General features: G+C 43.0%; 1 protein-coding gene across 1 annotated transcript in view; it reads right to left on the minus strand.

Annotated features, from left to right (window-relative positions):
• Positions 1–8,058, minus strand: part of TFAP2D (transcription factor AP-2 delta) — a 51,411-nt gene extending 43,353 nt beyond the window's left edge. Inside the window, exons 1-3 of the mRNA XM_063423464.1 lie at positions 6,213–8,058; positions 4,742–5,239; positions 1,184–1,244 (exon numbers count right to left, since the gene is read on the minus strand). Of these exons, the coding sequence (XP_063279534.1) occupies positions 1,184–1,244; positions 4,742–5,239; positions 6,213–6,251 (598 nt within the window). The 5' untranslated portion in view covers positions 6,252–8,058. The remainder of the gene's footprint in view (positions 1–1,183; positions 1,245–4,741; positions 5,240–6,212) is intronic.
• Positions 8,059–24,927: the final 16,869 nt, after the last annotated feature.

Genomic DNA, 24,927 nt, shown 5'->3' on the forward strand with positions numbered 1-24,927 from the left:
CGAAGGGAGCAGGGACGAAGCGAGCGGGGACGAAGGGAGCTGTCCCTTCAGCACCACCGCCGGGCCGCCAGGGCCGCCCGTCCCGCTGCTCCCGCCGTACAGCCCCGACACCAGCTCCGGGCTGAGGAGGGGTAGGGACAGAGCCCCGCACAGCCCCAGCACCATCTCCGGCCTCTGTGCGGGGCTCTGTCCCTACCCCGACTAAGTCCCCTCCCCAGAGACATCGGAGTGAGAGCCCGCTCCCCATCCCCGCCCACCGCAGACCCGTGCTCCTGCAATAAACACGTTTGTTTCAGCGAGACCGAAGTTTGTCTATGGAAGCGATGGCTGAAAGCAGCTCCCTGACACAATACTATCACCAAAATATCCCTTAAGTATCTGTTTTTCGTGTTGGATATAATGAGTAAGGGGATACCAGCACAAGAAAATGAGCGAAATTGGGCGAGGTTGGGTTGCCAAGTGTGCTCTCCCCGACTGCATTACGTGGTTTAAATTGGGAGTGAAAGGATGTGTTTAAGCTTGTAAGGAAAATGTGTTTCTACGTTAGGCCTTTAGACCAGTGTTGTTTCTGTTCAGGATAAATGATGGTAATAACAAACTCCCCGGGACACTCAAATTTCGCAAATTCTGTAAAGATGTGTATGTAAGACGAGTTCCAAACCTCTCCTCTAACTTTGATGTTCGATATTTACACTGACAGATGGTTATCAAATGAAGTGACACTCAAAAGCGAGTTCCACACCGGCCTGTATCATGACTGAAACCACATTTCCCAAAAAACTCCTTTTTTTTTTTTTTTTTTTTTTTTTTTTTTTTTTTTTTTTTTCCCTCACAAGAAGATCAAACTACCGATTTAACAGCCCAGCGCCAGGGAACACGTTTCTCACACTATCAGGGATCATCCCCATTAAACGGGGAATGTTACACCGAGTCAGGAAAACTCTGAATTCAGCGGGAGTATCCGACAGCAACCGAGGAGCAGATCGTTTGTAAAGTGCAAATGGACTGTGAAATGTTTAGTGCTCTAAGCGAGTTTGAACGTACTTCTGAAAACCGCAATTTACCACTTTTTCGGCAGTAAATTCAAACTACGCTGAACAGTGGGGGAGGGAAAGGCAGGCAGAGATGGAGAGGGATGCATGTTGACAAAAACTGATAGACGCAAGGATCTGTAACCTCTTACCTCTTCTTATCACACCTCCTTGCCCGTTGAGTACAAGTCCACACTGGGCCTCCACTGAGCTCTTAAGTAATGAGGGGAAAACAAGGAAAGAAAGGAAAGAAAGAAATCAGACACAGAAACCCACAGAGAGATTGCAAAGCTTTTGCTTTGTTACATGACTCGCCCGGGAACAATAGTTAAGGTGAACTGGAAAAACACAGTTACTCTCAGCGAACCCAAGTGAAATCCCCCCTCCATCCTGCCATCTGCCCCTACCCCACCAAACACAGAATAATTTTCCTTTCATTGCCTTTTAAATACGAATTTATCCAGGACTGGCAACTTAGACCAGCAGTTACATGGCAGGATAGACAGACAAACAAGTACTTTTGAGAGAAGTGCGTTCCCGCTCGACAATTGCACGCACAAGGCTAAAAATGAACTTCACTGTTTTTGTACATTTCGCGGTATATCTCTATCCGGGCACACAGCTAAATTCCCAGATACGTTTTGCGACTCCCCGACTCAGAAAGTGCGCGCAGAAGTAGACAAAGAGCACAAACAACAGATGACCTATTGGGCTTTGCCGGCTCCGCAGAGTGGCGAGGGTGCTGTAACAATGCGTGTGTCCGCACATAGGTGGGGATGAATATGCATCTGTGTGCGCACACACACAGGCACCCATGTGTGAGCGAGGGGTGAAGAACCATCAAAAAACCTGCCTAGGGCTTCTGGTGCACGTCCGAAGAGATCCCACTCCTTTATTCTCCTGTTACAAGGCTGATTATTTGGGGATCTTCGCCCTCCTTAATAAATATTTTTATTGAAGTGATAAAAGACTTGAAAGGGTTGGGTTTTCTTTGGGTTTTTCCTTATGTTGGGGTTAAAAAAACACAACAAACCAAACCTAAATCTTTGCCCGGTGGAAATGTGTTAAAGACGCATTTTCCTCTACAAACAAACGAGGTATTGGACATGAAAGAGGCCTTTAAGGGTGTTAACCTATTCAACAGCCCGTGAAGAGTTAAGTAAATGCGGAGAGAGTCGGTGCATAATAAAAACCCCACTTTACAAAACAATCTTTACAGTCCTGGCTCTCTCCCCCACTTTCACCATATTGGCGCTGGCCCTGTAAGACCTTCCTTTTCAAGGCCCTTTTTTATTTTAAGTGTTCTGCCTTAAAGTGATTATGAAATCAATATGAAAAAACTTGGCGACTGAGCATAAATTAAAGCGGTGATGGGAAAAGGTGTGACAGTTTTCTTTGTTGCCCATGGAAAATCTTTTTAGGGCACTGAAAGATGCCACTCCAGCTCCAAGACTGTTTGCATCTGTTAGGCTGACTTAAACCGCCCTCGAAACTATTGGACATTCACTTAAAATTCTGTGCAGGGAAAAGTATATTTACATTTGTTGCATTTGAAATGAGGCATATGCTGATGAACGTTTTAAAAAGAAAGACTAAGGAGAAAGGGGTAGAGTGGTTGGACCACAATTTTGGTTTAAAAGTATTTCTGTGCAGCCCTGTTTCTGCTCGCCACCAAAACGCTTCCCTCTACACCCGCAGTGATATTCGCGAGAGCCCAACTTTGTTCTGAATCATCCAAGTCCTAACGACAAATATTAATATTTCCAACTTCTCACCGCTCAGGCTTTTGATACCTCTGCACACTCCCTCTTGTGTTCGGAAAAAGAGGGAGGAGGGAAAATTAAAGCAGAGATTAAGTACAAAGACCTAAGAATTTTATTTGATAATAACTTGTGATCGAAAAATTAATATTTTCCTAAGGAAAGCTGTTGATTTTCTTCTCAGCTAAATAAATAAAAAGAGAATGTGCCTCTAGCAGCTTAACCAACCTTTTTTTTTTTTTTCTTTTTAAAAGGGAAACATGTTGTTTGGTCGGATGACATTGCATAAATGACCAGTTGAATGGCACTAAGTCGAAAATTGGATAAACTATGGTGCTTTTTTGCCCGGGACTTAGGCATTGTCTGCTGTCTTGCAAACGTTCCTAATCCCCTCTTTTGAAAAATACAAGGCTTTGTGCCTGCCAAAGAAAAAAAATTTGTACAGATACAAAAAAATCAGCAGCAGACGTGGTTATAAAAAGGAGTAAATAGGTTTTAGTTGGGGTTGAACAGTGAATGGCAGATTTTTTTTTTTTTTAATGGGGGGTAACATAAGGAGAACCTTGTGAAAAATGTAAACAAAACAAAAAAAAAATGGCCAGAGAGGACAAAATTTTATAGTGAATTTCAGTGGAGAAAACTAGGTTTAGATAGCTAGGTTTTCCTCATCTGAGATATAAAAGAAAATATTAACTGTTGGTGTGTTTATTTTCCTCCTAGGAAAAAGAAATGGGGAAAAAACATTTCTTTTCCCTGATATATGTATATTGTTTGGATTTTTTTTTTCGTGCTTTGATTTTAAGGGAAGAAAATAAATCTTAATCTTACAAATTTCGGATTTTTTTCCCCCCAAGCCTTTGACCGCTACTTCTTTTTGGAAAGACCACCATAGCCAGCTTTGTATGCCAGGGAGGAGGTGTGGGGGGAAAGTAAGTACAGTAAATACGGTCCCGTTTGTCTCCCTGCTGATGGGGAAGCCCTCAGTTCCTCAGCTCGTCGGGGGAAGGAAGGTTTGCTTTTGATTTGGGGCACATTTCGGAAGGGGAGTTAGGAAACAGGATGATGTTGTTTGCAAATTTGGAAACCAATTTCATTTAAGCAACCGGCTCAGTTTAGCGGAGGTGAATTTTAAGCGCGTGGGAAAGGATTTCTGAGAGAGTAAAGGATTTCTGAGCTGAGCTTTTGATACATAGAAATATTTTTTTTAGATGGGTCCAGGTGCCGGTTAGGGTGGAGCGGATGAATGATTAGACAGACAGATGAATTTAGCTTTATTTGCTTTATCTCTCACCCTATTAACATCTAGACTGGATATCGCGGGTCATTTTTATCATTATGAGTTTTTCTGACGAACATTTGCTCCCGTTTATCTCTTTCCTCCCTCATAGCTGGGAAGGTTTGCCTTTGTGGCTCTGTCGGAAAGCAGATTTATTTCCTGCCCTGCCTTTTTTCTCTTTTCCTACTCCACGCCTTTTCTCAGGTCATTTGCCTGCTCTGTCGCTGCAAAGTGCTCCTTGCGCCGAAAGAAAGGAGAAGTTTAGGAGAAGCCAGAGGACGGGTTTGTTCTGGTTTGGTTTGGGTGCTGTGTGACCGGGTAAGGGCTGGCACACGCACCCTCACCCCGAGACCTCCGGGGGACCCCACGGTCTCAGCCACCACAGACACACAACCCACGCAGCAAAGCGGGGTTGATTTTGTTTAATTTGTTTGTTTGGCCAAAGAAGACAACTTGTTCGGTTGTTTTGTTTTTTCTTTCCCTCTCCACATTTTTTTTTTCTTGCCGCTGCTTATCTGGAGGGGACGGGCTCTGGATGGGGTTTGGGATGAATCTTCCCTCCTTTGTATGAGCTATTCCGAGCAGAGGAAAATGGGGGTGGGGGTGGTGGGGGGGATGCAGGACGGGGGGAGGGGAGGGGAAGGTACCTCGAAAGGAGATCGCATGCTATTTACCTGCAAATCGTCTGCTCCCGAGGCTGCAAGCCCGAGGCTTGGTCCTGGCAGGAGTCTTTGATCTGGATGCATCCCATATTGGGATCCATGGCTCATAAGAGACAGGTCGTGGCGGCGGTAAGCATCTAAGCACCCCAGCTCTCTCCTCTGCTCGTCCAAGCAGGAGGACTTGAGTGCCCGCGCATTGTGCAGGTTGATAAAATCAGTGGGTTCTCCATGGTGGATCTGCTGGTAATACTGCTGGGAGTGGTGGAGAGAGTTCAAGGAGTAAGCGTCGGGGTTGACGGCCGGGTGGCTGTGTTGGAACTCGTAGTGGAAGGACTGGTGGTGCAGTGGGGTGTACTGGTGGTTAGTGGAGAAGTACGGGGAGGCGAACTCGGTGCCCGTGGTAGAGTAAGTGAGAGGAGATGAGGAGGAATAGGCGACGGTCGAGTTGGCCACAGACTCCAGGCATCCAAGCTGCATCAAACGGTAACTGTTTGATCCGTCATGACGTATCTGAAAGGAAGAAGTGAAAAGAAGACCCCAAAACTGGAGGTTTGTCATTGAAAACCCCGGGTACGCTTCTTCCAAGCACGCTGTCCTGCATAGCTTCTCCCCCTGCAGAAGCGTCTAAGCCTGCGAGCGGCAACCCCAGCAACAAAAGATCCTTTCCTACCTTGGGCTGGTGCCATAAAGGTCTGTTCAAAAAATCATAAACAGCCCAGCCTGCCCTTAATACTGTCAAACGAAAGGAATCCACGCACTGAAATAAAAACTATCTATCTATCTATCTATCTATCTATCTATCTATCTATCTATCTATCTATCTATTCATCCATCTATCCATCCATCTATCCATCCACCTCCTGATCACAGCTGTAATATCTGGGGCTGACACAAAAAAAAAGTCATCAAACAGAGGAAACTACCGAGAATACACACAAGTCCCGTCCCTATGTTACAGCGTTACACATGCAGAAAGCTTTGCCGCCTGCTTGCCTTCCTTTCTTCCTTCCTTCCTTCCCTTCTTTTTTTTTTTTTTTTTTTGAACCCCTATTTTTCTTTCTTTTTAAAATAACGAATCAGATCCAAAATTCCCCCCCTCTCTTCTCTGCGTTTCGAAAGAAAGGAGAGTCCTGCTTTTTAGCGAGAACTCCCCATTCCTGGCGAGCTGGTGGTGATTTCTCTCCACTTCATTATATTATTAGGGGTATTATTCTGATTTTCGTTCTGGCAACGGTTTTAACGTGGTAATGAGTTGCCCTTGCTGGCGACAGATGTCATAACGAATTTTCTCTCTATACTTCTTTAAGTTATCTCTGAAGCCGGATTATAATTAAACGTAACGGTCCAATATGGATTTAAAAAAAAAAAATGGAAACAACCACACAGGCACATACACACGCACACACAGATGCACACACACATCCACACACACGCGCGCACACACACACACACACACACACACGCACTCACACACACAAAATACCTCTGCATCGTGGACGAGACCTGGAAAGGTAGTTGACATTTTTTGGTTCTCCGAAAAAAAAAAAAAAAAAAAAAAAAGGAAGAGGAAAAAAAAACCACAACCCAACTGTGGATAAAAGTCCCCTCTCCAAATTAAAAAAAAAAAAAAAAAAAAAAAAAAAAAAAGGGAAAAAATTGAAAAATCCAAAGTTCATGTATTTCCCCAATTTTTTTTAGAAAAAAATCTCTACAGACAGAGAGAATTTGCAATGTATCTGCATAGATCAGATCTCTCGCTTTTCCATGCACCTCCTTAAAAACCTGTAGGAACAAAATTTTCCCTCTGCACAAAAGCTGCTCCCTGGATCAGATTTTGTACTTGCTGGGTATTTCTTTGGCTGATGTCGTAGGTCCCTTGGTAATATAGAAGTTTTGAAAATTAAGCATCAGCACTGAGAACTGGGAGGACAATAGATAGAGGAGCTTCATCCCAGGAGACAAGGAATAAATATTGTATCTTCGCCTAATAAGGAACTGTAGGTTCTTTCAACATTTTTATACATTTTTTCCTCCACTCTTTAGAATGCTTTTTCTTACCCAGGCTAATATGGGAACTAATCTGATCGAAGGGGCTATTTTGTGTACATTTTATTGGGAAGACATAAAGCTAATATATATAAATACATATTATTAAACCATCCTTTTCAATAGGTAAGTGCTCCTTCCTGTTGATTATACTGCTTTTAAATACTGACCAGAATCTAAGATTGCACATTTGTATGTGTGTCTGTTTAAGTGTATTTTTTTTTTTCCTAAATGAAAACTATGTGGTTTGTTTTGGTTTGGGTTTGGTTTTTTTTTTTTTTTACCCTTTCATTTACATCGAATTTAAGTCCACCCCACACTCCAACCTGCTTTTAAAGCTGCCTAATATGTTATCTTACAGGCTTCTTTAAATAGCATTTTCAAACATTAAACTAGGGTGAGACCACAAAGTATCACTGCAGTGACATATGATATTATGGAATTATACATAAAATACATATAGATCTACGGAATTACAGCTGTGACAGGCGAAAGAAAAATAGGGAAGGGGACTTGAGAGCTAAAGACCACTGATAGCTGGTTCGACATTTCCAAGTGCCGATATATTTTGGAGACGGGAACGCACGGAGGCTGCGTAGCCCCGGGTTGCAAAGCTGAAGGGGTACGTGATTTATTTATTTAGTGACACCCTGTCCGAGGAGCTGCCACTCGGGGAGCGAGTCCTGTGTGTCCCTGCGCCCCCAGGTAGCGGCTCCCCAGCCCCGCAGCGGCTGCGGGCTCCGCCCGGGGAGCGCCCGGGGGCGCCGCCCGCTGCCGGGCGGGCTCGGGGCGGCGGGGGGGCTCACACACCCTCCGCCAAGATGCCAGCCCAAATGGCATCCTCCCGGCGGGGAGGCTCTGCTGATGGCCAGCTTCCACCCGAGATGAGCCTGGAGATAGGAGAGGGTGTAACTTGCTCTTAATTGCCATTTAATTTGGGTCGCGTTTAAGCGCTTAAGCTGCGAAGGTGTCTTAATAATAAGCCGGAGGCAAGGAGGCATGTGGCTCCCTGCCTCGCTCTTTCCCCTTTACTTATTTATTTAATTTTTTTTTTTTAAGGTCCAGGTTTTGGGAGGGTTTATTGGTATCTGTTCATGCAGGCTAACAGGAGCTGTCACCCAGCCCTCTTTTCTTCCTACAAATGGACAAAGGCACACGACTGGAATGGAAACGCATTGTCTGAGATGGGAAAGTGCGGGTATCCCGGAGGGCGGGGGGCAGCGGGAACACATCACACCTCTCCTGAAGGCTGCTGGGGAGCGGGGCTCCACCCGAGAGCGGGGAGGGAAGGAGGGAAAGAGGGAGGGAAGGAGGGAAGGAGGGAAGGAAGGAGGGAAGGAAGGAAGGAAGGAAGGAAGGAGGGAAGGAAGGAGGGAAGGAAGGAAGGAAGGAAGGAAGGAAGGAAGGAAGGAAGGAAGGAAGGAAGGAAGGAAGGAAGGAAGGAAGGAAGGAAGGAAGGAAGGAAGGAAGGAAGGAAGGAAGGAAGGAGGGAAGGAAGGAGGGAAGGAAGGAGGGAAGGAAGGAGGGAAGGAGGGAAGGAAGGAAGGAAGGAAGGAAGGAAGGAAGGAAGGAAGGAAGGAAGGAAGGAAGGAAGGAAGGAAGGAAGGAAGGAAGGAAGGAAGGAAGGAAGGAAGGAAGGAAGGAAGGAAGGAAGGAAGGAAGGAAGGAAGGAAGGAAGGAAGGAAGGAAGGAAGGAAGGAAGGAAGGAAGGAAGGAAGGAAGGAAGGAAGGAAGGAAGGAAGGAAGGAAGGAAGGAAGGAAGGAAGGAAGGAAGGAAGGAAGGAAGGAAGGAAGGAATAGCTTCTTTTTCCTCATTTAGATTTCCTACATTTCTAATACTGCTAAGAGAACACAAATATTTCTCCCCAGTATATAACTGGAAAAAAGGACAAAAAAGTAGGGTTTTCTCCAAGTTCAGATTTTGTTTGATCTTCTCAAGATTTTGATACTTGAGAGAATTGAAAAAGTCACAGGTCAAAACTCACCCTAATGATGTGACCAAACTCTGCCCTTTCCAACCCCCCTGTGGAGTGTGGCGAGCGCACTCCAATCAGCCACACCAGCCCTGGGCAGGGCGCCTTAGACCTGACAAAAAAAGTTCACACACCTTCCCGATGGAGGGAGAGCCAGGAGAGGCATTCCTCCCCTTCCAGAAGGAAGAAAAACACCTTCCCAAACATTCATGGCAGAGCACTCCGCAGCTCTGCTGACTTTGGTTATTTGCACTGTGGCACTTTAATCCTGTCTGTGTTGGGATTTTTTAGGTGGGTTTTTTTGAGAAGGGAGGAGAAAAGGTTTTCCTGGTCCTGGCCAAGCAATCCCTGCCCAGTGCATGGACGGGGTACAGCCGGCGAGGGCACAGGGCCGGGGTGCCCCGGCAGAGGCGGCGCGGAGCGCACCGAGCCCCGCCGGGACCGAGGGCGCTCCGGGGCGGCCGCGCTCCCCAGAGTCATCCCGCAAGGCTCTTGTTCCTCCTCGCACTTATTTATTTTATTTTCAGGAAACTACAGGTGTGAGAGAGCCTTGTGGGGCCAGATTCCCTTCTTTTGCATCCCGTGGGTGCCGCGGTGGGGGATGTTCTCTCTCTGCGCGCCGCCGGGGAGGACGCGCACGGTGCGAGGGCTGGTGCCTGCCCAGCTCTCTGCCCGAGCTGCAGGGAGATCACCCCGCTGCAGGACATCAGTTTTGCCAGAGATCTCCCCCCGTCCCGACCCCTTCCCCCTCCGTGCTGCCTTCCCACGCACACGCCGCCCAGACGAGCCCACCGCCACGCCACCAGCCAGCCCGGAGCCCAACTTCGTTTCAAACAACAACAAAGCCACCAAAATGGTTTTGTCTGGAGGAAAGTTTATAAGAAACCCGGCTTGCCAGATGCACGTTACTGGTCAGTTCCATCTGTTAGCTTCGTTTACAGACCCTAAAAAAAAAATCATATAGACCGTTTGCGCTTTTAACTCCCTCCAATCCAATTAATAACGCGAGTCAAACTGCAAAGCACTTATTAATTACTCCCAAAGAAAAATCTTTCAGGAAAGTTAATTGGGAGCTTTCTGGTTTTCCAACCAGCGCTATGAGCAGAGCAGACAGACTTTGCATTGAGTTTCATTGTGGCTGAGCACGTTGTTTATCCCTTGCCTAAAGTTTTGCTTCTGCTCCTGAGTTAGATTCTTTTTTTATTTTTCTTTTTTAAGGAGTCTGGTAAAAAAATCTGACTGGGTTGGTTGGCGGGAAAAAAAAAGCCAAACGCACAAGAAAATGAAAATTTCTTCTCTGGGATCATCTCACTTCCCCTGATTCATTGAAGTGTGCAAAGTGTCTGGTGCTGCTGCAGGGACACAGTCTGGGCTCGACGTCTGGCTGCTGCATGAGAGCAGCTCCCGAGACTCACAGAGCTCTCTCACCTCCTGTCTGTCTTACAAACGTTTCCCAGCATTTAGGAGCCTGAAATCACATTTTTCCATTTAATTGCTTCACCCGGCCTTAGCACCTGCCTTTTGCTGCTCACCCAATAATAGTTAAATTTATTCTTAATTAAGAACTTTCTCTTCCACTGAAAGCCACCAAAATTTGGTCTTTGTTGGATCTAAACTTCTGATGACTTTTGCCAGAGTTTCATGTGTCTGAGTGAGATCAGAGAGTAGTTCAATCCATCACAGGCAGCTGGAGTCAGCAGTGCTGAGGTGTTCACCAGCCAGAAAGGTTTTTTTGCTGTCCACCCCCTTTATCCTCTGCAGTTCCCAAAATTTGAGGGCTTGGAGCTTTGGGGATGCTCAGCTGACCCAAAAGAAAAGTAGTCCCGGGGTCACTTTTGCTCCTGCCTGGGTCCTGACCATTGTTGCAGACCTGTTGACCCTGGATTGTCTCAGTTGATCAGAGCATGATGCTGATAACAACACCAAGGTTGTGAGTTTGGTCCCTGTACGGGCCATCCTTTGTCTTATCTTTTTTTTCCTCTCCATTGAACTCCTCCCTCTTGTCTGGCAGAGGGGTTGAACCTGGTCATGGTCCCCTCTGTGCTGGGCATCACCACCTCATCTCCCTTCTCTGAACTTCCCAGGAAGGGAAAACCCTGGGAGAGCCCAGAGTTGTGCAGGTGGTGGGGAGGGAGCTGGTAATCCCCTTCCACACACACCCATGGATTACCCACCTGCACTTCCAAGCAAACCTGTCTGTGTGAGATGTGTTTTTTTTCCATTTCCCTTTAAGAATCGTTACTTTGAGGACCCAAATTACATTCTATTGCTTTTCCTGTGCCATGAAGAATGATTTCATCTTGGAGTTCACAGAGGGTAGCTATGGGCAATGGAAATGGGGAGTTTTGAAATGGTTTTCTTCAAGCCTCAAGACAAGAGATATCCTGCAAAAGATTTTTCCCTCCCCTCTGGACACAGCTTCCACATCCACCACCATGTTTCCTCCTCCTCCAAATTTCTATTCTGCATCACCACAACAGTTGAAAGGCAACATTTTGGGACAGAAAATGCATTTGCAAGCAATTAAAATGCTGTGAATTTATTAACCAAAAATTAAAAAGTATATCTGGTGTCCTCAGTCATTTCTTTGATGGCAGCAAGGCTTCATGCTTGTTGAGGCTTTCAAGAAGATTTGAAGGCAGCTGTATTTCAAGCCAGGTACCTGGTGTCACTCAGAGCAAACGCAAAGGGAGAGGTGGGGGTGGCTTCAAAGGTGTCAGTATTGATCAATATTGCCTGGCTGTAAACCAGACCATTGCTCATTTGCAGTGAATGTCATTCACAGCATTCCCTGTAAGGATCAGGAGGGTGGAATTAGTGGCACTGCACTGCAACCTGACTTTCTAGGTATTTGGCAAGGGTGGTCCATTCACTGCCTGTCAGTGAGAGACCCCTTTCCATTAATTTTAGTGGTTCACTTCCCCATCCTCATCTTCCTCAGTCTCTTTCTTCCCTGTTGTCTGCTGTCTATTGCCATCCAAACAGAGCTGTGATCCCCACAGTTCCTATTTCTTGTGATAGGAGTCCTGGTGATGTGACTTCTCTAATTCTTCTTCAAGCCCCCTCCCCCAGAACCACAAGCTTACTTCTTTCACAGAGCTGCTCCTCATGCTTATCCTCTCCACTCATCTGATCTTGTAGCCATCGAATTTCTTCCTCCCTGAGTGTTTTCCCACAGCTCCCTGGGCTGCCAAGTCCCCCATCCCATCTGTCTTTGCTCTCCAGCCAGACCCCAAGAAACAGCTTCTCTTGGCTGAGGCTTGCCAAGGTGTGGGGATCCTCCAGGGGCTCTGCCTAGGGCTCCTTCTTACACGGCTCCTAGGGCTGTACCTGCTCCGTGGAGGCCTCTCCACCTGGTCCTCCCTTCCAACAGCCTCTGGTGTATCCTGGTCTTCCACACACTCCTGCTTTAAGGCATTTATTTCGTCACCATTGTTTTGTTACCAAGCTGTCTAACCACCTTCCCTCCCTCCTTTAGGCACCTGCAACAAGAAAAACAGGCTGCCTCCACTCTTCCCCCTTTTGGGATTTCCCCCCTTTCAATCTTCACACAACACCGGGTTTGCCAGTGCCTTTTACTGCCACGTTCCTAATTTCTTTCAGCATCTCTCCCTCATCCCTTAGGGGGGTAACATGCCGACTGTCTGTGGCAGCTGTCCTTGCTCCAGCTCTGCAAATACCGAGACAAAGAAAAACCTCCCTTCCTCCTTCCAGCTCTCTCTTGAAAGCAAACACTACTTCTTCTGTCAAGTGCTCTTGCCATCCCTTAGAAGCCATTTTTATTTTCCAGTGACCTCTTCTGTACTTGAAGAATGTCCTATTACTTTATTTATTTGGCTCTCTTGTGCAGTTCTCTCATTCCACAACCTGGCTGCTCTCCCATCTCTTAGACTTGCTCTCCTTCTTCAGGTAATCCCCTCAGACCTCTTTTCTTTTTATCTGATCCATCTCACTCCTGTAGGTCACCTTTTTACCCTTCAATCCTTTCCTGATTCTGTGGCTATCTGAAGGTATTTACAGCTGGGAGAAACAGAATCATAATAATTTTGGCAAATCCTCCAACAATCTCTCTCTCTCTCTTTTTTTTTTTTTTTTTTTTTTTTTTCCTGCCTGATTTCTCGTATTCTGTGTGGTTTGCTGTTCTGAAAAGGGAGGTTTGGTTATAATTACAAACCTAACTAGGCTCTAATTCCTCTTCTCTGTGAGAACCTTGCCTTCTTGCACATGAGTAGCCAATCAGCCAAGTCCCCTTTGCTTGCAAGCCATTGACGCTTTTAAATATTGACAAGGGAAAAATTCATGGATATCCCACCAATATTTTGTGCCCTCAAGTTTTATCAAGGATGAAGCCAGAAACTGTCCCTTAAAAAATCTTTCTCTATGATAATGTTATTTTTTTTTTCAAATTTTGATCATGTATTTTGTTGCTCTGACCATCCTTTCTAACTGCTTCAGTGAGGACTTGTCCAGCATTGTTGTTATAATTTATTTCCACTAGTAATGCCACATGGGGAAACTCTTAAAAGGAGACACAGACATAACCATGTCTTCTTATGGAATGGGATGAGGTTAGAAATTTAACTGTAGAGCAAAATGAAACCTCATTCTGGGAAAACCATGTTAGGTGAAAAGTCCCAAAATGTGACTTGAAAATTAACAGAAGTCCTCATTCAAATTCTTGATCCACTTCTTGAGGAACTGGAATAGGTTGCCCAGAGGAGCTGTGGCTGCTCCATCCCTGGAAGTGTCCAAGCCCAGGCTGGATGAGGCTTGGAACAACCTGGGATAGGGGAAGGTGTCCCTGCCCATGGCAGGGGGGTTGGAACAAGGTGATCTTTGAAGTCTTTTCCAACCCAATCCATTCTATAATATCGTGATATAGACTTTTGAACCTTGGCCTCTGAACCTAATAATTCATGTTAAACCTTGTGGGTTTCAACAGGGACATTCCTCAGGACAGGAGTGGAATAGTGGGAAAATATAGATTAAAAAAAAACATTCTTCACCATTTTCACCTGGCTCTTCAAACCGAAGTCTATATTTTCCTTAAAAACAGCCTGATTTCAACAAAATTTGTGAGACACTTTCACAGCCTTTTAAAAAATCTAGCAACTGATGAGAAGATCTGAAACCTGCTTCCACAGAAAACAGAACAGGAAGTTCTATAGGATATTTCTGCTCTTTGATGTAGCATAATATCCATACTCAACCAAGACAAGAGGAAAATTCCCTATGTGGTGGAGATTTTGCATGAAACCATTAAAATTCAGTGGAAACTCTCATCACAGCCCTAGATTTTGCTGCTCAGGAGAAAGCACTGGTGGTGGAACTGGAAATCCTGCAGTTATCTGGTGAATCCCCTTGAAAAGTCCATTTTTTTTTTCTTTTGCCAGTTTTAGCCCACAAGGCAAGTGTAAACCAAACTCTCCACATGTAGCCAGCTAAACCAGGATTTTAGAAACACTCCTGATGAAGAAGTAACTAAGAAGACAATATCCATGTTATTTTCTGGATGCCTTTCAGTGCATGAGACAAAATCTTATCATTAAACTTCTCTCTGGTAGTGGAGAATGAAAACATCTGTAGACTGTGATGTATTAAAGATGTACCTTATATTAGAATCATCCATAATTAATGCAGACATTCCAATAAATAATACAGTGTCAGGTTCTTTGGATTATTGAGTGTGCTCATACACTTAAGCAGTGGCAGTAATAGTGAGCAAGTTTCTTTACCTAATTAAACACCGTGCCCTACTACGTGTTTAAATAGCATTGAAGTTTTGTCAAAAACTTAAAAGAGTAAATTCAAAGGTAAGGCTGACATCACTGCCCCCAGCTCATGACTCTTGTACTGATGACTTCTCCCATTTTCCCCCCCTGCATGTCTTCATGGATATACATTTTCATGGACTTTTTACCACTTCCACTGAGTTTGTAGCTTTAACACTTTCAAATTAGGTGTAATACCATTAATATTTTAAAGAGATTCTTTTCTCAAGAGCCTGAAATTGCTCTGAATAGCTCAAATAAATCTGTATTTGGCTTAAGTAATATATAATTTTCACTGAACACATATATTTGTTAACATATTTGAAAATGGGACTTGTATTGACCCAAGAATCCTGAGTAGGTAGGAGAAACCACTATCTTTTTTTTTTATTGGTTCAGTACTCAGGCACTTGCTATTAAAATGCATAAGATGTATCCCCAAAACTGGAGCCAGCTACTTCAGAGACATAAGATTCCACAGAGGGAATAGGTATTTATGCTTTAAAAACATATTTTAATTTCCCAATTGATCATAATAGCTCATGCATAAAAGCAAGAGATTTGGGGATTTCTATTACTTTAAAATCGGGCATTAAAATTCATTTTGAAGAAGGATTTTTATAAAATATTTTTGAATTTCTTTCCAGAAATAAGAACTTTTCTTCAGGATCTGATTTTGGAGTGAGGTCTCTGGCAGAGGAGACATCATTCACAACCTGACAATAGCTACCAGGGGCTTGATAATGAATGTGTTGGTGGAGCTCACTGTGAGCTCCATTCTGCATCCCAGACTCCTGCCAGTAATCCCTGTCTAAGCCAGTTGTCTCTTTGACCTCTGTGGGCCTGAGCACACTGGTGAAGGTGCAGGGGTCAGGCAGTAAAAGACTAGTGCTGCCTTGAAGGAGGGACCTGCTCCAAAGATCACGTTAAGTCATTGGGATTCCTTCCCTGGAATTCAAAGAGCTGTGGAAAATGCCCTAAACAAGTATTTTGATTTGCATTGTGCCTAAAATATAAGAAAAGGAAAAGGGAATATAAGAATGTAATAATGCCTGTCTGGAAAATGTCTTCAATTTCAAATGTTAGCTCCATGGTCTGAAAGCTGAAAAGTATTTATTGTATTTTTGAGAACCATGAGAAAAATTCCTTCCTTCCTTCCTTCCTTCCTTCCTTCCTTCCTTCCTTCCTTCCTTCCTTCCTTCCTTCCTGCCTTCCTGCCTTCCTTCCTTCCTTCCTTCCTTCCTTCCTTCCTTCCTTCCTTCCTTCCTTCCTTCCTTCCTTCCTTCCTTCCTTCCTTCCTTCCTTCCTTCCTTCCTTCCTTCCTTCCTTCCTTCCTTCCCTCCTTCCTTCCCTCCTGCTGTGCACAGTGCAATTATTCAGTTTCTAAACTGTAAGCTAAAGTGTGGTTTTCAGCAGTAATTCCTCTCAATTTGTATTATCTGGCTGTTCTGGAATGATTATTTGCAGCCCAGTGAACAAAACATGGACAATCAGGAATTTTTGATTGTACAATAAAATGAATGCAATTGAAGAGCAGTGCTTTCAGTAGTTTAAAGACAATGGGCTATAGCTTACTGACCCCATCAGCAAAGTGCTTAGCTGAAACAAATGCTTAACTTTATTTCTAGAATGACAACCAGAAAAAAACCCAACAACCCTAAACAAACAAACAAACAAATAAAAAGCAAAGAAGTGCATTTAGCACCAGTAAGCAACATTCATTCAGCGTGGAAAGAGAAACTGGTATTCAGATTAGCAAAGACCAGGATATAACTTTGGTTTGTATGTTTTAGGGGCAAGAGACACCACACCAGCCATGTATAAAATGATGGTCAAATGAATACATTATTTGTCATAAAAAGATGCAAAATTGTTATTTCTAACAGTGCTCTTGCATATATTTCTATTTCCTAATGAAAAAAAAAATCTGTGACAACAATAAAGATCTTGACTCTTCCTCTCTGTAAGTATATGCCATGTATCTACACATCATACAGGTATATCATTCACTTTTATCTATGTCAAATGTTGAAAGAGAGATTTTATGATAATTTGCATAGCTGTTCCATGTCTTAGCTTTAGATGAATCAACACAATAATTGATCCACCTCCCATTTACATCAGCTCAACCTCTGGTCTGCTGTTTTGAAATAGAGAAACACGCTCCTTCTGCACTTGTCATTCCTCACCACTCCAGTGGGAAATGCTGAGGAGCTGCCAGCAGTCCCACCTGCCTGCACAGATCCAAGGGCATGGCCAAGACTTTGCACCCACCTCGTATCCCCCAGACTCCTGTATTGTGCATCCAAAGCAGCATAGGAACCTCACATTCCCTCAGCTGGAAGTTTGAGCATTTGGTTCCATCATAACTCTACCCTTGACCCTGAATCTGCAGCCCTTAAAGATTAGCTTAAACAGAAGATCAATTTGGTTTATAGTGATGAGCATTGATTTTTCGCCCTGCCATGCACAACACTGGCCTGGCTATTGACAGAGGAGAAAATATTATTCCCTATAGGTGGGAGGTTCTATACACAAAAAGAAGCTATATATCATTGAATCACAGAATAGTTTGGGCTGGAAGGGAGCCTTAAAAGTCTCCCAGTCCAACATTCCTGCAATGAGCAGGAACCTCTCCAACTAGACCAGGTTGCCTGGAAGCCTGTCCAAGCTGATGTTGAATATTTCCAGAGATGGGACACCCACCACCTCTCTGGGCAACCTGTGCCGGTGTTTCAGCACCCTCACCATGAAAAAAGGCATCCCTACCTCTAGTCTGGATCCACATAAACGTGTCTGTGTATTTTTATTTATAAATTTTAGACGCATACATGGAATGCTATCGCCAGCTTATTACCTGCTGCCCTGCAGGGTGGGTTTCTAAAATGTAAAGTTACTTTTCTTTATTGTCTTCAAAGAACCCCCTGAGCTAGGTTAGTTGTTTGTAGTAACCCAGGGGAGGAAGAAAGCCTGTTTAGTATCCCTCCTCTTTCTTGCAGGCAGAGGCAGGCTGCGATGTGGCCGCCCCCCCTCCCCTCTCCCTCCCCCGGCTGCGGGGTGAGTCCCCCCTGAGCCCCGCCGGCGGGAGCTGTCCATTCAGCACCCGCCCGCCAAAAACAACAAAAGCAGGGAAATATTAATTAATTAAAAGAGGTGGGGGGGGGAGAGTTAAAAAAAAAAAAAAAAAAAAAAAAAAAAAAGCCAATCTGCTCAATCCTCTGCCTGCAGGCAGACTCTAACGGAAACCACATATGCTTTGCCTCTCCCTATAAGAAATCTTCATTGGGGCATTAAAATACTTAAAAGGATTAGTCGTTAAATACTTGTACATTTGGCTTAATTCACTAGAAACGCTATGTCACAGGGTTACATCAGAAAGCTAGAGAGTTTTAATCTCACTTGCAGTATTTACCTAGATGTTTTATTCCTTCTGCTGCTTGTTACAGGGATAATATTAATATCCTACTTGTCCAGAGGGATGAAGTTTAAAAAAAAAAAAAAAAAAAAAAAAAAAAAAAAAAAAAAAGAGCTGGCTGCTGTCTGATGGAATAAAAATATCAAAGAGACTTTTAAGGTGAAACAAAACAAACCAGCATGAATTGGAGTGTGGTATTCCTTTCCACCGCCTGTTGCTTATTCCTAATTGTGATGATGGAGGGGTGAGAAGCTGTTGTTTTTGGAGAACAGAATAATTTAGATTGGACAGGTCTTGGGACATGGGAGATGGTGACTTTTTTTGAAGCAATTTCCCATTTTTTTAAGCCTCAGTTTCCCTCCGCCATAGGTGTGCACCTCCTTTGTCCCTCCTCTTGCAGTACAGTAGTTAAAAATTTTGGCAAGGGCTGAGAAGTAGTCGTCTTCAAATAAGTAAAGACACAGGAACTATAAATCTAAAGAAGGCAGGCACAAAAATGCCTTACTGTGAACTTCCCAATGGGGAGGGCAGCAGATCAGTGGGAGGACATACTCATGTGAGACTTGTCTGGTTTGGTGGTGAGTGACAGAGAACAGACTGTTCAGAGCTTAAAACTTTGCTCAAGTTGTAGAGGCTCCTGCACTGGCATTCCTTCCACAGCCTTCCTCTAGCTGTATCCAGTCAAAAAGACCTCAAGGGATGAGGAATCACTGAAATTGTTTGCTTTCCACATCAAGAGTCTCTTTATTCATATTTCAGACTGTTTAGATGAAACAAACAAAACAAACCAAAAAAGAGTTAAGGGTGAAAATCTGGTTCCATTTAAGTGAATGAGTGTGTTGCTATAAATTTCTATTAACTTCAAAAGAAATAAACCCAGTGGAGTGGTATATATCCAGTATTTCCAAGAAAGAAGCCTTGGATTTCTCATAGAAAGAGAGGAAGGAATTGAGACAGGTTCCATCACAAAGTTCTTTATTTGCTTTCCAGTGTCGTACCCATAGCAAACCATTTTCACCATATCCATGGATTTATCACCATTAGCATTAGCCTCACTGGAAGATCTGCTTCTGTGATTTCAACAAGACACAACTCAGGTTGGTGGCCAAGAGGAAACACCTGGAGATTGAGTCAGGCAAACTCCAGAAATAGCAACACAGAGGGTCTTGTTTTTTTAAAAAAAGTAATAAAAATGTCATTGGGTGTGTGTAGGGATACAGAACAAAATTAAAATGCACACTCTGCATCTCCAAAGTACACACATATCTGCCAATAATCTGGAAGGTAATTTCAGCACTGAGATTTCATCTCAGATAACATCCTTCTGAGCTAAACAAGCCAGTGGTCTACAGCAGCCAGGTAGGGGGTGAGGCCCGGGTGAGACTCATCAAATGAATTGTTTTGGATTCAGAGAGAGCATCCTTTTCTATGATTGCCAAATTGCCCTCCTTTCCAACTCTGGAAGAGGAGCATTCCTGGGAGTTGGCCAGAAGTATTTCTGTATTCCTGTATGATATAAGGAGCATACGGAATGCCATTCACTACACAGTGACTCTGAAGACAGGTCTTTGACTCTTATAATCTAATATAAATACTTATTTACTTGTGAAACCTCTCCCTCTGCACTACAGTGTTTTATACCTTCTAGACCTCTCAGCCTCATTGAATTTTTGGGGGTGTCTGAATATCACCCTGCCCTTGACATGAAGTGTACTTTTTGTGTGAGCCTTTGTGCCTCGTTGTGCTTTTTTCCCCCCTCAAAAGCAGAGGATGGTTTCTTGTATTCAAAGCATAAACGCAGCAGCCCCTGAGACTGCTTGGATGAGGACTAGATAAGAGAGTTACATTAGGGCAGAAATTCGGGTCACATCATATCAAACTGAAAGCATGAGGCCAAAGATAGGCTTGGCTAATAATATTTATACACAATCATTTAAAATGTGAAAACTCCTGCCAGGCAGGAAACCTCCTTTCAGTCTCAAGCCTGTGCAGGTATTTTCAGTAGGGCTGTGCCACTCTTTGCTAAAGTACTATGCATTTGCATCTTCTTTGCATTATTTATTGTTATCCTGCAGGCTGGATTGTCACACTAAGCATGATTTGTGTCACTGAATTTTATCAGCTGCTGCTAGATTATATTTTCAAGTGGTGCCCCTGGACCTTAGGAAGAGAAATGTCAGTGCAAGTCTTTTACACCTGTTACACAGCATAGGTGGATGCTGCTTGTTGTCAGTGATGCAGAAAAATGTCTCTCCCTTCAGCAGCAGCTGCTGGTCCTGTGACCTTACCACATCCATAGCAGACAGGCTCTTCAATGCTTTCAAAGCCTTTAGAAATATGTCACAGGAACATTTTATAAGTTTATGCTTGACAGACCAAGGGGAGAATTTTACAGCCCTCTGTAATGTGTGTTGGAATATGTGACACAGGAGGCACTGCCTGTGGTTAGAGGTCAGGGGATGATTGGGGTGAGAGCTGGTAAAGGTTTGGGGTGTACACGGAAAATCACTCCTTGGACCTTCTACTGACTTTCTGTGTCACCTGGGAAAAATCACCCACTAAATTATTGCTCTCTTCCTTGTATTTTGCATGTATGGTATATCTATTTCTTTTATTTTTATGTTTTACCTATTTGCACTGCTGGCTCTTCAAGGTGAACACTGAGTCTTGCTGAGCTTGAGGGAATGGAAGCCTTGATTTGAGCTTAAGGTCACACTCAAAACACAAAAAGTATAAATTTTTCATCTCTTTTTGGGAAAAATGCAACATACAAGATAAAAATCATGAGGACCTGCCTAAAGACTTGCTCCACTTTTAACTTTTTCTGAGAGACTTGATGTGCCACTGCCTGCCTGTACATCCATGCAAAGACCATGAATAGGACACTGTGACTGGCAAATAAAGGCATTCCATGGCTTGAAAAGGTGAAATAAAAAGACCAACAGGAGGTTTAGACCTTATTGGCTGATCTGCACTGGTAAATGAAATTCTGCATGGTAGGTGTGGTTATTTAAACTGGATGGGAAGGAGGAAGGGGATGATGTCAGGTTTGCCCATGAGAAGCTGCAGGATGAGGGTGAGAAGGGTGAGGTGCTAGAGAGGGCCCTCACCTCACTGCTCTGGGATGTGCTGGCTACACTGCAGCCCCAAAATCTTACAGATCTGAGCCAGGTAACAGGAGCCAACAGGGAAACACCAGGGAAATACCTCAAAGGAATGAGGGGGAGTTCCTTTAGGGAGGTGACACCACTGACAGAACAGCTGAAGGAACAAGAACTCAGTTTTAGTTCTCACAGCCACCAGGAGAGCAAATGCTCTGGGGAGAAATGGGAGGAACAAGTATTTAAATTCCACATGGTCTGTGGAGTTGCAATTTTTTTCCTTAAGTGGATCTTCTAGGACATTTGTCTTAAATAACAGCACTCTAACCTGGGGTGCCAGATATACCATTGGTGTAAATCAGCACAACTCTCAAAGGACATGTGTTGATTTTACACCCACTGGACATGTGGCTCAGCCAGTCTGTGATTTTTAGCACATAGTTTTCTTCATGAACAGAAAATAACATTATCATTTGCCAGCGATAAGGATATCTTTAATCGGGATCTAGGACCTACTGTACTGTTAAGTGCCAAAAAGACAGTCCTTAATTTAGAAACATCTTGGTGTAGCATAGAAGGACTCCATGAGTGCAAGAAACCAATGGAATAAAACAAAGTGATAGTGAAAGAATGTTTAAATGTTCAATTTTATGTGGACAGGACTTATTTTGGGACCTAAGAGTGAATTAAGAGAATTGTTTTGTTCTCCTAAATGCATATTCAAGAGCAAACATTATTGTGGAGTCAAATTCTGGTGTCAGCTCAATCAGTAGAAATAAAATGCAGGTCAAGGAGTGGTGCTCTCACAAAGCTGAGATCTGCATCCAGGCAATTACTCTTGAACAGATGTAGAATAGGAGAGTTATTAGTTCGATATCTCAGTTTTAAATTATTTCTAAGAATGTCCTGTGGAAGGAAAATGAATTTGAAAAGGTATTTTAAAGGAAAAATCATTTACATCTTTTGTGCAGAAAGAACCTGTTGAATGACATTTAAAAGAGGATTAAAGTTGATCTCTTACAAGCAGTAGAATAATCAGATTTCTAAGCTAAAGTGGAATTAAGGTCCTTCAATTCATCTGCAAAGCTGACTGAAGTTGAATCATCGTTTGGTAATTTACATGTCATTTACAGGGGCATTCATTGTGCTTTTAGTACTGTAAATATGATCTGAACAGCTTTTGATCTTCTGCAGCATTTGCAGGAACATATTATTGTTTCTGAGAAAAAAAGGAAGACTTTTATAAAAAAAAAAAATCCTCAACGCTTTTTTTACAATGTCAAAACAAATGTGTCAACCAAATGGTAATATCCGCGCTAGTTTCATTTATCTGCACACGGCAGTTGTGAGGTTTAATGATTGTTTGTCACAAAAATACATTTTAAGAGGAGCAAGCAGATTGCTGAGTAGCAAACATGTTTTATGGAATATGTAACATTGTAAACACATTTTTGTCTCAATAGGATTTACAGAGGTTTGCAAAATGAATGTGTACATATAAAATGAGAAGTAGACAAAGCTTATATTTTCCCACCTAAGAATTTTGCTTTCATTTGTTTTTGACAGGAAGATTTGTTTGCTACCATTAAAATTCACACCTTCGTACTTTTTTATACTCTTTTCTCACCTTTTGAACTGGGACTAATTTTTCTGACATATATTTGACCACAACTCCCATAGCAAGAGAACTCTCCCACGTTTCCCACAACTGCCAGCCTTGTTTATCTTGTCAATTCTCTCCTGAAGGATCAGATCTTTAGCTGTGCCAAAGCCCAGGGAAGTCAATGAAGATTCCCAAAGGCTTTGAATCAGTCTCTGGCAGCAAAGCACCACTAACTTCAATGGAATTACACCAATTTACTCCAGCTGAGGATTTGGGCTGGTGTTTAACACTGCAGTCATCACCATTCTGACTGGGATTCATCCTGAACATTTCCTGGAGGCACAAAGAGGGAGATGTTCTGAAACCAGAATTTTGGCTGGGGGTAGGGTAGAAGAAGGAGGTTATCATTTGGAAAGATATTGGTTCAGTTAAATATTTTACTGAAAAAACTATTGGGAAACTTTGGATGGGCTTGCGGGGTGATGATGTGAACAAATCTCCATCTGAACAGCATTGTTGTCATGGATTATAGAGGAAATAGTAACAATATTTATCATATGTTATTGACAACTGCCATTCTGAGAACAGACAAACTAATATCTACACATTTCTCTAAATTTTATTTTTTTGTCCATCAAAATGTTTGGTTCCTCTTGCTGACCAAGGTTGATATGGTAGCTACACAAAAAAGACAGGAATTGGTTGTCAGTCAGATAACATGGAAAGCTTTACTAATATGATTATTATGACTTAATCTCACAACACAAAAGCCAATTAAAATAATGGAATCCAATATTAAATATATTTAAATAGCTATCTAGGATACTGCCAAAGGAAATGGACTGAAACCTTTTGACTCTGTTCTCTTAGGCATCAATTTTAAGTCCTGCTGAATTACCTTTTGCATTTGCTGAATATTTTCATTGATGGTAGAGAGTTTAATGAGAATATTGTATCTATTCCTTTATTTAGGGAGCTGAAATTGGGCAGGTTGAATGCCAAAAATACTGATTTCATTTGCTATTAGAAGACAATACCATTAATAATCTTAGGAGCTATGCTGCCTCATATTGGCAATTTCCTTTACCTTAAGAGTAGGAGGTCGGTGGAGTTTTAAGTTTGAGTTTTAAGCCCCACTAAGCCTCAGGTCATATTAATTTACAAGATCCATAAAATGAAAGCAAAGCAGTTCTGATTAAATGAAAAACATTGGATAACAATCTGTCTATTATATGAAGAGGAAAAAGCTTCAAATTTTGGAGTGATCTGAAAGACACAGAAGTCAAAATCCCCCTGACATTTTTAGGTTCAAAAGATTGTAAAATACTATTAGCTTTGAAACCAAGACCTCATACCTGCCCTTAAATAACCTTGCTCCAAATTAATGCATCACAACACATCTGAAATTCATGTCATTGTACAATGGTGTTCACACCCATATCTGATATATAACTGCCTAGGACAGGTCTGGGTAGTTCCATTTCTTTGTCCACTTCATGTTGTCTTGATTCCCTTCCATCTGCCTGAATATTTGCAAGATTTTTCATCAGCTTAAATACATTAACTATCAGGTTTGGATCTGTAAAACTCCTCAGTTTCCTAAATGACTTCTTGCACTTCTTCTCAGACCCTTATCTTCTTGATACTTTTGTTGTGTGTTTTCTGAAAAAAACCCAACCCACCAACCAACCAAAACGCCAACAAAAACCACCCTCAGCAAAACCTCCACTTCAGTTCATTATTTTAGAGGTGCCTTTTCCTAAAAGGTCAATCTGTCTCTCCCTTGTGGCCTCTTCATTTATGTCCTCCATCAACTTGCAGATTAAATTCAGCATGAAAAGGATGGCTGTGAAATCACTTTTACAATACTCATAATAAATACTAAGAGCTCTCTCACCCCTCTGTTATGGTGTATGTACAACATCATCATCTTTTCCCATCCAGCCACCCATGCCTCAGCCAGGAATTCTACAATGTTCACTTTGAGTTCCTTCACACGGACAACTTGGAGCTGAGCAATCTTTCCTTCCTTTCACAAACCTGTCAAATGCAGCAGGGATTAATTTCAGTGATGCCCTGGATGACCTGTTTTGTTACTGCCACTTATTTCACATCCAAAACTTCTTCTCCCTGTCTCCTCTCATCTCTTACTTCTTTGTCTTTGAAAACACTCTCAGATCTTGTTTTTGGAAGGCAACAGCCTCATTGCATTGCTTGCTCTTTATTGAATGAGCTTTTGTTATGTTACCAGGTCCTGGTAGCCCTGTCTCACCCACTTGGAACCACTCT

Source organism: Prinia subflava, chromosome 2 (assembly GCF_021018805.1).
Source record: "Prinia subflava isolate CZ2003 ecotype Zambia chromosome 2, Cam_Psub_1.2, whole genome shotgun sequence".
Lineage (NCBI taxonomy): Eukaryota > Metazoa > Chordata > Aves > Passeriformes > Cisticolidae > Prinia > Prinia subflava.